General features: G+C 42.7%; 1 protein-coding gene across 1 annotated transcript; it reads right to left on the reverse strand.

Annotated features, from left to right (window-relative positions):
• Positions 1-2,628: 2,628 nt before the first annotated feature.
• Positions 2,629-3,825, reverse strand: LOC135679369 (uncharacterized). Its single transcript, XM_065193050.1, has one exon. The coding sequence runs from the start codon at positions 3,823-3,825 to the stop codon at positions 2,629-2,631; it is 1,197 nt and encodes a 398-aa protein (XP_065049122.1).
• Positions 3,826-13,085: the final 9,260 nt, after the last annotated feature.

Here is a 13,085-nt window from a genome sequence, read left to right on the forward strand (position 1 = left end):
ATAAAAGTACTAATTCACCCCTCCCTCTTAGTGTCATTATGGTCCTAACAGAACGAGGGTCTTATTGTAGGGTCATCTCCTAGCAATAGGATTACCTCTTGGCGATAGTGTTGTCTCTTGACTACAGGTGGTCCTACATAATAGGTCTACACCGAGACTTCTTGGCTCAACCCTTCGGATGCTTAAGTCAACGAAAGGTGAAGGATGAGGAAGACAACAATATGAGATGTATAAATTATAGAGTAGAGAGACTCTTGCCTATCCGGCCCCCCTCTTGGCGCTTAGCTTGGGGCATAATTTTTATAATTGTACACAGAGTGATTCGAACATGCATTACCTTATACAGTAGAGGCATTAATGAGAGCGACTTATTGTTAGTCATTAATATAGAGGCATGCTTGTCTAGGGCATCGAACAATCTGGACATGCATTAGCCAAGGCCCCCCACCCTCTATGGTAGAGGCATTGAGAGACAACGGCTTGTCGGTGGGCTACGCTATGCTACCAACCATTAATGTAAGATAGATTGGGGCATGTTCATCACATGGCATTGTAGGGGAGTCAAGTGTTTGCTTCCACGATGGATGAATTGGAATGAGACAGGATTATCTCTATCAGGTTGGTTATGTTGCTAGATTATATATATGATTTACATATCATATATTTGATTTAAAATTATAATTATTTTTTTGTTCAAAAATTAAAATCCTTTTTGATATATATTGGTGAGAAAACAAGTGATAGTTATGGTAAAATGGCAATACTCGTACATAACTTAAACTCATTTTTCTCATGTAGGAAGGTAAAAAGTTTATTAAAAATAAAGATGATGACTGTGAAGAAATGTCATGCTCATATCCCAAGTGACTAATCCCTAGATACATGATGAAGTCATCAGCAATAAAAAAAGGACTCATTTGGTAGACACCATAAGAAAAGGATTATACTAAGATAATATATTATCTCTTTTGTGCATCAACGTCAATCAACCTTACAGTTCAAGAAAAACATTTGAAAGAGGTAGTAAAATATTCTCCTAAACATTTGAAAGAGGTAGTAAATTATTCTCCTAATATTTGTAGAAGTGTGTGAGAAAGTCAACAGACTAATTTGCTTCTCCGTGAATCAAAAAGAATTATAGAGAGTCAAAACTTAATCGAATAAAGTCAGTCTAATCTAAATGATCTAATACCTTCATGGTATTTTAGATTATTTATTAAGGATATTCACAACTTATGAATCCGATTAAAGATGTACTAAATAATAATTCATATTTCTTGCCTCAAATAGTCTGAGGAAGATAATCTATAACTCCGACCTTCATTCAGTCTACTTTAGGTAGGGCAGCAACCGACATGTTCCCAAATGACATCCTAACCTAGCTATAAATTCGAATGCATTGGCATGTAAGGCATTAGTATCCTCCATGGGAAGGATCCATTGATGCCAAGTGGACTTTTTGAGTTTTAAAGATAGGGCACAAGTTCCAATTTATTTGAAGCAATATCTTTAACAGTTCTTAGATCAGTTTAGAGTCTTCTACTGACATCTCAACTATTACCGAGACATTATAACTGAAGATTTCTATGTATTCATTTTAAATCTATGATTTCTCTCAGTCCACATGTGATAAATAGTGACTATGAAGGAATATTCATCTATACGACTCATAAGTTCTCATTGATCAGATGACATTATGCCCATGTCAATTCTGCATTCCAAGCCTATGCGAGGTGTGAAAATTAAGCCTCCTCAGAATTACTTCGCACACAAAAGTTGAGAAAAGGCTCAAAAAATAATTATTGAATACTTTTATCACCTTGGATGCATACATAGAAAGAAGAATTTGTGTATATTTTTTATTTTACTAATTTATCCAAAATACTCAACCTGTTTAATCAAAAAAGCCAAAAATGAAAGAATACTATGACACGTTGCTTTAAACCAAATAATATTGCTCCAAGCAACTACATTTGAAGGCTCAACTGTATTTGCAGAAGCTGATTTTAAAGTTAAGACATAAGTGATGGAGGCTTACAAATCTTTACGAGGAAGAGAGTAGTGTAACCTTGTGGAGTGCATCCAAAACTAGAATTAGAGCTGGAGAATGAGGATCATCAATAGCCCAGAAACCATCTTTGTAGATTTTAGAAACTCAAGCCAAAGAGTTTGGAGAGATTTAATAGTCAATATAATTCCCAACAATATGAATTCAAGAAATCTTATCCAATGGTGCATTATTATTATGATCCTCCTTGCACTATTAAGAATCATTTCCTTGTATAAATATATTGGGAGTGTACAAATTTCTACACATTAATACTCAATATTTCCTTGTCGAAGATTTTGATGTCTCATGCAGCACATTCTGACTGAAGAGGTTTAATTAGTGTTCTGTCCTCGGCGTTGGACCCTAAAGCAAAAGCTACGAGTCCAACTTGGTTAGTGATGTTCTGTGGCACTAATGATGACACGACGCCTTCGTCGGTAATTTCACGAGGAAGAACTATAGCATAAAAGGAGAAACTTCAATGGTATCATTGCTTATTTCGTTGCTCAGATTTGAATGTTTGAGGCAAAATGAGAAGAACATTTTACAAGTGAAAAATAGCAGGCGTTGGGTTACTATCATCGGTTGTAGCTGCGCAGATTGGGCGTCACCCATCGGGCGGCGTCGGACCGCCGTCCCCGCCACCTTAGCGGCCTCTGATCGGATATGTTCGAATCAGCAACAACGGTGGTCTCACCACTTTCTAGACTCTGGACGACGACAAGCCACACCCGCCTATTTTCTCTCTTCTCACGCCAATCTTTGCCGACGAAGTAGATGAAATTCCCGGGGAACCCAAAGAAGTCCTCAGCGCTGACGGACACGGACGAGCTTGGGCTCAAGAACAATATACGGTCGTGGATATCCTCCACCTCGACGGCCACCGCCGGCCTGCTTATGCCGCCTGGCTCCAGCCTGAAGACACGGTATCCGGGGGTGATGTTCACATTTGCAGTCCTGTTGTCGTTGTCATGGGGCGCGGCCAACAGCAGTTCTCCGGCCGATACAACCAAGTAGGTGAGACCTTTAGTGCGCGGCACGCAGGACGGCATGGCGTACCATGCGGCAATCGTCGCCCTCGCCGGCGGGCCTGGGTCAACCTGGAGGACCGCCCAGTCGTCGTTGTCGCCGTATATCGCGCACAGTATCCGGTTGCCGTAGGGAACGACGTCGCGCATCCCGGACGAAAGTTGCACATCAGGATTCGCGTTTGCCGTCCATGATTCGTCACCATGGCGCCACGTCAACCATCTAATGTTCACTCCGAGCATGAAGACGACCGCCACGAAGTCCCGATCGAGCGTGGGATCCGAGGATAATACAGCCTTCTCTACGACAATCACGACCTCATCGCCGGGCGGCACCACATCAGCAAACGTAGGACCATCAAGGCGGGGAAGCCGAATGTCCTCGGCGGTAACGGGGTTGAAGAGGTTGATCAAACAGTCATTCTCGGAGAGGAGGATAAGCCAGCCGAAGGAGGAGCCAATGCAGAGCATATTGGCTGTGTTAGGCAGCGAACGAACATTACCGGCGGAGGCGGCAATGAGGCGGTAGGCGGGTCCGATTTTTGGTTCGGTGGTGGAGACGAGGAGGAGGAAAGGGAGCTGAGTGGGGAGATGATCGGGCCGGTGGGGGACGGCGCAGCGCCACGACTTGCAGACGGCGCGGAATCGGAGATAGTCGTCGACGCTCGTGAAGAATTGGGAGGTGAGCTTGACGAGCTGCGAGCGAAGTCCGGCCCACATCGCTCTTCTTGGGACTTCGTCGGCCATCGTGCGTCTCCCTATCTCGATCTCGATCTAAATCTACGACGAGGTCTCTTCCGCCCCTTTAATTCCTTTCCGTTGGAAACTTCTTGGTCAGTTGGTCACAGGGAAATGAAGCGTGCGAGGCGGTTGTGGTGCGACAGGCACGAAATGCAACGCAACAACACATACGAGGCTCTTGGGAGAGAGACAGAGGAGCAGAATGCGTGGACACGAGGGCTCCAGGTAATGTCAACACAAGTATGTGGCCGGCACCGAACGGTTCGCCTATGCGTTTGCGTGCCTCTCTCACACGGTAAGGAAGCCGATGTGAGCCCCTTTAGTTCTTGGGATTGCCTGAAACAGAGCATATTGGCAAGATGCAAAAACAGCAGTTATGTTGAGCGAAAAAAGGGTAAAAGTTGAAAGTTCTAATTTAGTACCTATTTATTTATATAAAATGCAAGCATCTTGGAACAATCTGAACCGCTAGATCCTAATTGATCGACTGATCCTAGCTACCGTGTTTGTAAAAGTTGGTTTAGGATTATACAGATAATTAATGATAGACATAGATAGACAAAGCTGTGGCTTTGTTGTCGATCTCATTACTCTCATAATTTGCGTGTGAAATCATTTTAGAGGTGTCTTTTTCTAGTCACATTTCGATAACTTAATTGATTAATAAATAAAAAATATATAATATACAAGTTTTTTTTTTAGTATATATGACCATCTTTAATTATAGAAGCCCAAAATATTTTGAGGCATCCATCAAATGATGACTGAAAGTTGTTGTTAAAACCCTTGTAGATTCTAAGCTCGGGGTTATCTCTTTAGGGGATCGATCTTCGTGGAACTCTATAAGAGTTCCTTCCTCCTAGTTGCTGCTTAAAAGCTACAAAAAAGATTCATCTATTGCTTGAGAAAAGATGATGAATACATGACTATTTATAGGGCTTCTAAACCCCAATTCCTAATAGTACTCCTATTCTAGACTTCTACTTCTAACCAACTCTTAATATGACTTATACTCAAGACTCCTATTCCTTTACGATTCCTAAAATTTCTCTAAAAAACAACATCCTAACCCTAGCCGGCCTCTTTAGCTCATTAATAGGGGTCGGCTAGGTAGGTTTTACATGTATGTGTTGAATCTCAGATTTTGATAATGAAACCAATTGACAAGTGTTTATATTTTAATCTATGTTTTGAGTAACGCAGGATGCTTCGATCAGGATGAGATAATTAAAGCAGAAAGAATCATGTTGTGCCGGAGGAAAACATATCAGAAGATTGGACATCGGACCGGTGGATCGGTCGACATATCGACAGAAGGCTTCAGGCCGTGGATTTGGGCTTCGGGCCGTGGATTCGGGCATCGTGCCAAGAAGAGTGGATATTGTGCCAAGGATATCGGAGTTATGGAGTCAACTAGCTGATTGGGCAATAGGCCGTAAGAGATGATGATGCGTCGAAGAATCGGACGAAGCGTCGATGGACCAATGTAATGTCGAACAACTCGATTAATGCTTAGTATTAATTGTCTAGATCGAAGTATGTTTTTACATATGTAGGATTAACTATGATAGCAAGGCATGAAGCAAAATAAAGTCCAGGAGTCAAGATTGAGATCATATTGGGAGTTCAAGAGTTCGTCGAAAGTCCAGACATTTGTCGGAAGTTCTGGAGGAACCAACCGAGAAGTCTCGGAGCTTGCCTAAGAAGCTCGTCGGAAGCTCGCTAGAAGAATAGACATAGGGACTTATTTAGCTTAGCAAAAATGTCTTAGGATTTCGTAGTTAACACGTAATTGGGCTTGGATTTGGGCCAACCCAATTAGGGGCCAGCTAGGCCCATGTAAGAACATTGTTGGGCCCAATAAGAGGACCAAAAAGTACCCAAAGTAGTCTCATCGTCGTAGCATAGTCTTCGAGACTGTGTCAGGCGGTGGTACCGCTAGTCTGGGCAGTTGTACAGCCCCTAGCAGGGTGCCAGGCGATGGTACCACTAGTCTAGGCGGTGGTATCGCCCAGCACTGCTCCCCAAGCAGTGATACCACTAGACCTGGGCGGTGGTACCGCCATGGGCAGTTTCAGTCAAACTGACACTAGGCGGTGGTACCACCCGTGCCTAGGGAACCCGGGATAGGAAAGTTTTAGGCTCCAAGTTTGAATCAACTTGAAGCCTATAAATACCCCTCTTATCCCTGGTCAAAGCACACAAGCACAAAGAGCTTAAAAAAAAAGAAACGCTGCCAAAATCTTGTGTGATCTCCTTTTCCTCTTTTAAGTGTTAGACTAGTTTGAGAGAAGAGTAAGTGAGTGCTTGTAAGGGTTGTCTCCTAAACCCAATAAAAGGAGAAGAGGGGTGTAAAAGGTGATTGGCCTTCGCCTATTGAAGGAAGGTCTCTAGTGGATGCCGGTGACCTCGTCGAAGGAGGAAGCCGAAAGCGGATTGTTAGGACTCTAACTAGGAGAGTCCTAATTGAGTGGGACATTCATGTAAAACCTATCTAAGCCCACCCCTATTAAAGAGGTGAAGAGGCCGACTAGGGTTAGGAGGTTATTTCTTATAGAAGAATTAGGAGTTGTAAGGGAATAGGAGTCTTAAGTAGGAGTCCTATTAGGAGTTGGTTATAAGTAGGAGTCTTGAGTAGGAGTCTTATTAGGAGTTAGGGTTTAGAAGCCCTATAAATAGCCATGTATTCTTTCTCTTTTCATAAGCAATAGATGAATCTTTTTTGCAGCCTTTGAGCAGAAACATGGAGGGAGGAACCCCTATAGAGTTCTAAGGAGGCCGATCCCCTAAAGAGATCAACCCCAAGTTTAGAATCTACGTGGGTTCTAACACCTGGTCTCAGAGCAAAATTCTTAGCATCTCGTTGCCCTTCCATAGCCATCCATCAACCCTCCATAGTCGCCCAAAGCAATTCTCACAATTGCTTAAAAGATCGTCGCCAAATTCCACCGTCATCTCCACCACCGCGGATCATCCTTTGATCTCCCCATGAATTACAACAAGTTCTGGTTTCCTACCTTACTGCTACTGCAATTTAGTTATCCTTATTCAAAAATCCAAGAAAAAATTGTTCCTATATTGCTGCATAAATTTTCATCCAAAAGTTTTCATCTCTATGACGAAAGATACATTGCAGAATTTCCGCCACATAGCACTGCTTGTTTGATCTTGATACTATATTTTTTCTGTCCAAATCTCCACGAAATTTTTATGATAGCTTTGACACTTCCTATTAGTGGATTTTCCTTTGATTTCGTCAAAAAATTCTTAATATAAACCACTAATCTTTTATATCCAATCTACTACACTTGAAAATCTGTGCTGAAGAAAATTTTCAACCGCATATTATTAACTTAACCAATCTATTTGCAATCTTTTTTGAATAAAATTTCTTATTTACTTCATATATCATCTTGACTTCTATCTAAGGTTGATCTATTGAGGAATTCATCTTTAAAAATAATTTTTTGTTGCTACAAATTTTCATTGAAAACTACCGAAATTTTTTGACGAGAATTCTGCTATTGCAACTTACACCAATTTTCTTGCTGTTACTGCCAAAATTTTCTTGATTAAATTAGACATTCTTGCTGTCATATAAACTGAGATATTGCTGTCAATTCCCTCCATAAATCTCTTAAATTTTTTGTGGAGATTTCATCTAGAAACTGCTATTTCTTCAACGATAATTCTACTCTTACAATACAACACAATTCTGCAGCAAACTTTCACTGATTTCTATTAAACCTTTGCTGCCATCTACCACAGATCTAAAACTTTCATCCATAGCACTAAAACTCCGCTAAACCACACCCTCAAACTGCACCCAAAACAGCTACAAAATAAGCCTAAACCACAGCCTACATCTACCAATCCACCAACCCTTTTGACCATTACTTCTCTCAACCTATACATGCCTTTAACCCGTCAACAAAAGAGAGATCTTAACATCACAGATTTGGAGGCATATGCTATGGCATATGAGGAGGCAATCAATGCTAAATTCGAAGCCTTCGAGGCACGAATGGAGGATAAGACTCAGACTCTCTTTACCGAATTCAGTTTGGGCCGACCACCAAGCCCGAAAAAATCTCATCAAGGAGAGAGCTCTAACCAATCGCATCAAGTCCAAAGAGATGACTTCCAAGAGAGGGGAGGCCCTATGACCGACCCCAACTATTCATGCATGAGAGTGGACTTCCCTAGATGGGAAGAAGGAGACCCAATTGGTTGGATCTCGCGCGCGGAGCGATATTTTCGGTACCATAAAACTGCGGACGCATCCATGGTGGAAATTATAGCTATACATCTTAAAAGGGATGTCATACAGTAGTTTGACTGGTTTGAACACACTTATGGAGTTATTTCATGATAACAATTCAAAGAAGGACTACTGATCCGCTTCGGACCAACCGATTATGAGAACATTGACAGACAACTAGCAAAGATCCGACAAACCTCCACCATTCAGGAGTACCAAACCAGGTTTGAAAGGTTATCTAATCAAACTTGTGATTAGTCCAAAAAATAGCTATTGGGGACCTTCATTGAGGGCTTGAAGCCGGAGATCCGGGGAGAAGTTAAAGCGTGACAACTATACACGCTTATGGCAGCCATCTCTTTCGTATGACTTCAAGAGGAGCGATTGAACCATGAAGCCCGGAGGACTAGGATCACTCCTTGACCTACAATACTGAAGCCCTTAGCCCCCTCTACTATCAACTGAGTCTCTACACCAAAAAAGTTGACAAGAGAAGAACTTCGGGAGCGATCTGCGAAGGGGTTATGTTGGCATTGCGATGAGTCATGGAGCCGCGAGCATCGCTGTAGAAAAGGCAGACTTCTTATGATTAAACTAGTAGAAGAAGAGATCATTGAACATCTAGAAGAGAGCCTTGAACATGAAGAAGAAGATACAGAAGAAGAGCCATAACCGACCGACATTATGGTACACGCACTTGCTAGCTACTCAAACCCGCAAACGATGAAAATTAGAGGCCTTCTCAAATAACAGCTAATCACTGTTCTCATTGACACAAGCAGCACTAATAACTTCCTGAATAGTAAGGTTGCTGCTCGAATGGTACTGCATATTGAAGGTTGCAGCAAGTTCGATGTAAAGGTTGCCGACGGCAGAATCCTAAAGTGCGACCAAAGATGCCCGCAGGTGAAACTATTACTGCAAGACCAAGAAATTATCACCGATTTCTTCCTCCTACCAATTGATGACTAGAGGCCATGCTTGGCATAGAATGGCTGACTATACTAGGTGATGTCTCTTGAAACTTTTCCAAATTAATTATGAAATTCTACTGTAAGGACAAATAGATCATCCTATGTGGGAAGCGTGGAAGCAACGTAACCATCGTTTCGACCCAAGGACTGGAAAAAGTTTTGCATATGGTAAATGGTGGCTTTTTGATGCATCTCCAGCAGTAACCAGAGGGGAAGAAAATAGAAATTGAAGATCAAAATCTTGCCTAATTGCTTACTAAATTTGTCGACATTTTTGCTGAACCGCGCGGTCTTCCTCCTTCTCGGCAATATGACCATCGAATTCCAATCCTTCCGGGCAAGCCACCAGCGAATACTTGACCGTACCAATATCCTCACCTCCAAAAAGATACAATTGAAAAGATCGTAAAGGAGATGCTTGAAACAGGGGTGATTTGGCCATGTTGCAGCCCCTATTCCTTACTGGTGCTACTTGTACGCAAGAAGGATGGAACTTAGTGAATGTGCATCAACTACTGAGCTTTAAATAGCATCACCATCAAGGAAAAGTACTCAATACCAATGGTGGATGAACTTCTTAATGAATTAAAAGGATCTTTAGTCTTCACGAAGTTGGACCTCCGATCCGGTTACCACCAAATTCGGGTATATGAAGATGACATTCCAAAAACTGCATTCCGCACACATGATGACCATTATGAATTCTTGGTAATGCCTTTTGGACTCACTAATGCTCCTTCAACCTTTTAAAGTCTCATGAATGATATTTTTCAGAGCTTTCTTTGTAAATTTGTGCTGGTATTTTTTGATGATATTCTCATTTACAGCCCTTCTCTTGAGACTCACTTTCAGCATTTACGGATTGTTTTGACGATCCGGAGAATACTCTTTTTGTTAAGCAACCAAAGTGCAGCTTTCTCCAGCAAAAAGTAGAGTACCTTGGGCATATAATATCAGAAGGAGTGGTGGTAGACCCAACAAAAATTGAGGCAATGTAAGGCTGGCCGAAACCTACAAACATGAAATTACTGCGCGGGTTCCTTGGACTAACGGGCTACTACCGAAAATTTGTTAAGGACTATTGGAAGATCAATGTACCACTCACTTCTCTACTGAAAAAAGATACTTTCCAATGGTCGGACAAAGCCTCCGCTGCCTTCGACAAACTTAAAGCGACTATGACAACGACGCCGGTGCTAGCACTACCAGATTTCAATCGACCCTTCATCATTGAGGCCGACGCATCTGAAGTCAGAATTGGAGTCGTTCCCATGAAAGATGGTCGACCACTCGCATACACTAGCAAGGCATTATCTCCCTCCCATCAAAACATGTCAGTTTATGATAAGGAGATGCTCGCCATTGTATACGCAGTAACGAGGTGGAGACCCTACCTGATCGGCCAGCGATTTCAAATTAAAAACGACCATAAAAGCCTCAAGTACTTTTAGGAGCAAAAGATATCATCCCCTGAGCATCAAAAATGGGTAACCAAACTTCTTGGATTTGATTATGAAATTATTTACAAAAAGGGGAAAGAAAACATTATTGCAGATGCACTCTCACAGCTACCTAAGCAAGCTAAGGTTTCTACCATCTCCCTTCCTACCATCGGTCTCCCCGAGGACATTAGGGAAGAATGGAAGAAGGATCCAGAGATCAGCAACATCATAAAAAAATTAGAAGAGGATCCTGTTGAATCTCGTATTTTGATGATGAAACTACTTGATATATGTTTATGATTTAATTTGCATTTTGAGTGACACAGGATGCTTTGAATCAGGATGAGACAATTAAAGCAGGAAAATCATGTTATGTCGGGGGAACATATCAGAAGATTGGGCGTCGGGCCGGTGGATCGGTCGACGTATTGACAGAAGGCTTCGGGCTGTGGACTTAGGCATCGGGCCAAGAAGAGTGGGTATTGTGCCAAGGATATCGAAGTTGCAGAGTCAACTAGCCGATTGGGCAATAGGCTGCAGGAGAGGACGATGCGCCGAAGAATCGGACGAAGCGTCGAGGGACCAATGACATGCTGGACAACTTGGTTAATTGCTTAGGATTAATTGTCTCGATCGAAGTTTTGTTTTAAGTGTACAGGATTAACTACGATGAATGTAAGACATGCAGCAGGAGTTGCGCCGGAGTCAAGACAATGATCACGTTGGGAGTTCGAGAGTTCGACGGAAGTTCGGACAATCGTCGGAGGTTCTAGGGGAACAAATCCGAGAAGTCCATAAGCTTGCCAAAGAAGCTCGTCGGAACTCGCCAAGTGGATCATCGTAAGTCCAGGAGTTTGCCGGAAGTCCGCAGGAGCATCACCGAGGGTTCATCGGATGATCGACAGAAGTTCACCGAAAGCTCGCCGAAAGAAGCGATTGACACACCGGAGCAAGTTGCAGTAAATGTCTTAGGAAATATCATAGTTAGCACAATGATTAAGATGGAAATGGGAGGTGATCCCATTAACTTAATCTTGGGGCAATTGGGCCCTTGAAAAACCCAATTTGGGCCGAATGGATCAACCCATTCGGACCCTGATTTCTGCCAGGAAATTGAACTGCCCAAGGCAGGAGGTTGCACTACCTGGGCTTAGTCTCCGAGCGAGACTGGGAGGTGCAACCGCCCCAGCCAGGCGGTGGCACCGCCTAGGCTCAGTCTCCGAGCGAGACTGGGTGGTGCAACCTCCCCTGACAGGAGGTGGCACCGCCTGAGCTCGGTCTTCGAGCTCTGGCAGGAGGTGCAACCGCCTCAGTCAGGCGGTGGCACCGCTTGAGCTCGGTCTTCAAGCTCTGTCAGGAGGTGCAATCGCCCCTTGACAGAGGTGGCACCGCCCAGAGGCTCAGTCTTCGAGCTCTGCCAAGCGGTGCAACCGCCTCAGTCAGGAGGTGCAACCGCCTGATCCCGGAATTCCGGGAATTGACAGTTTTAAGCTCCAATTTCAAACTGAGTTGAGGCCTATAAATACCCCACCCTTTCAGCACTGAAAGGGCACGAAATATACACCGAAATCCTGATATTGTTCTGTGATTTTTAGAGCTCAAAATTGTTGTAAAGGCCAAAAGTTCTTCTCCCTCTTTTCTTCCAAGTTCTGAGCTTTAAAGAGAGGAGAGAAAATTATGTAAGGGTTGTCTCCTAAGCCCGTCAAAAGGAGTGAAACTGTAAAAGGGTAGTTGGCCTTCGCCTATTGAAGGAAGGCCTCTAGTTGACGTCGGTGACCTCGTCGGTGGAGGAAGCCAAAAGTGGAGTAGGTCAAGATTGACTGAACCACTCTAAATCTCGGTTTGCAGTTACTTTGAGCATATTATCTTTACTGCAAACCTCCTCAAAAGCTTACTGCTTTCTGCGCATATACGATCGGGTTTCAAGCTTTGCACTTTCTGAATCGGCGTTTAGATGTAAATCAGTTTTTTCATACGATCAACATATTTCGGTTTGCATTTACGTTTTGATCTCTATCATAACTGCAAACTACCTTTATATCCTTGCTTAAACTGCATCTCGCTTAATTAAGTGATTTACGAATCAGCATTTAGACGTAAATCAGTTTCTTCGTACGAATATCATATTTCAGTTTGCGTCTACTATCTGATTTAAATCATAACTGCAAACTGCATTTATATCTTTGCTGCATCTCGCTTAATCAAAAGTTAAAGTGATTTACGAATTGGCTTTCTTACCGAAATCACTTTTATCGAACGAACGCAGTTTTTATTTTAATCTAAAAGGTTTTCCGCTGCACTAATTCACCCCCCCCCCCCCCCCCCTCTTAGTGCTCTTGATCCTAACAATTGGTATCAGAGCCCGGTATTTCTCATTTCGGATTTACACCCGAGAGAAATGGCTTTCAAGAGGGCTTTTCGGTTGTTCGTCCACCGTTGTTTAACGGATTGGACTACACTAATTGGAAAACTCGAATGAGAGTTTGCTTGATTTCTATGAATTTGGATTTATGTAATATTGTTGAAAACGGTTTTCAACTTCCCTCTAAACCGATGAACGAATGGTTGGATTTGGAGAAGAAGTATTTT

Source organism: Musa acuminata, chromosome BXJ1-1 (assembly GCF_036884655.1).
Source record: "Musa acuminata AAA Group cultivar baxijiao chromosome BXJ1-1, Cavendish_Baxijiao_AAA, whole genome shotgun sequence".
Taxonomy (NCBI): Eukaryota; Viridiplantae; Streptophyta; class Magnoliopsida; order Zingiberales; family Musaceae; genus Musa; species Musa acuminata.

Excerpts from the sequence above, each read along its gene's own strand:
- LOC135679369 (XM_065193050.1), bottom strand. The coding sequence starts at position 3,825 with ATGGCCGACGAAGTCCCAAGAAGAGCGATGTGGGCCGGACTTCGCTCG.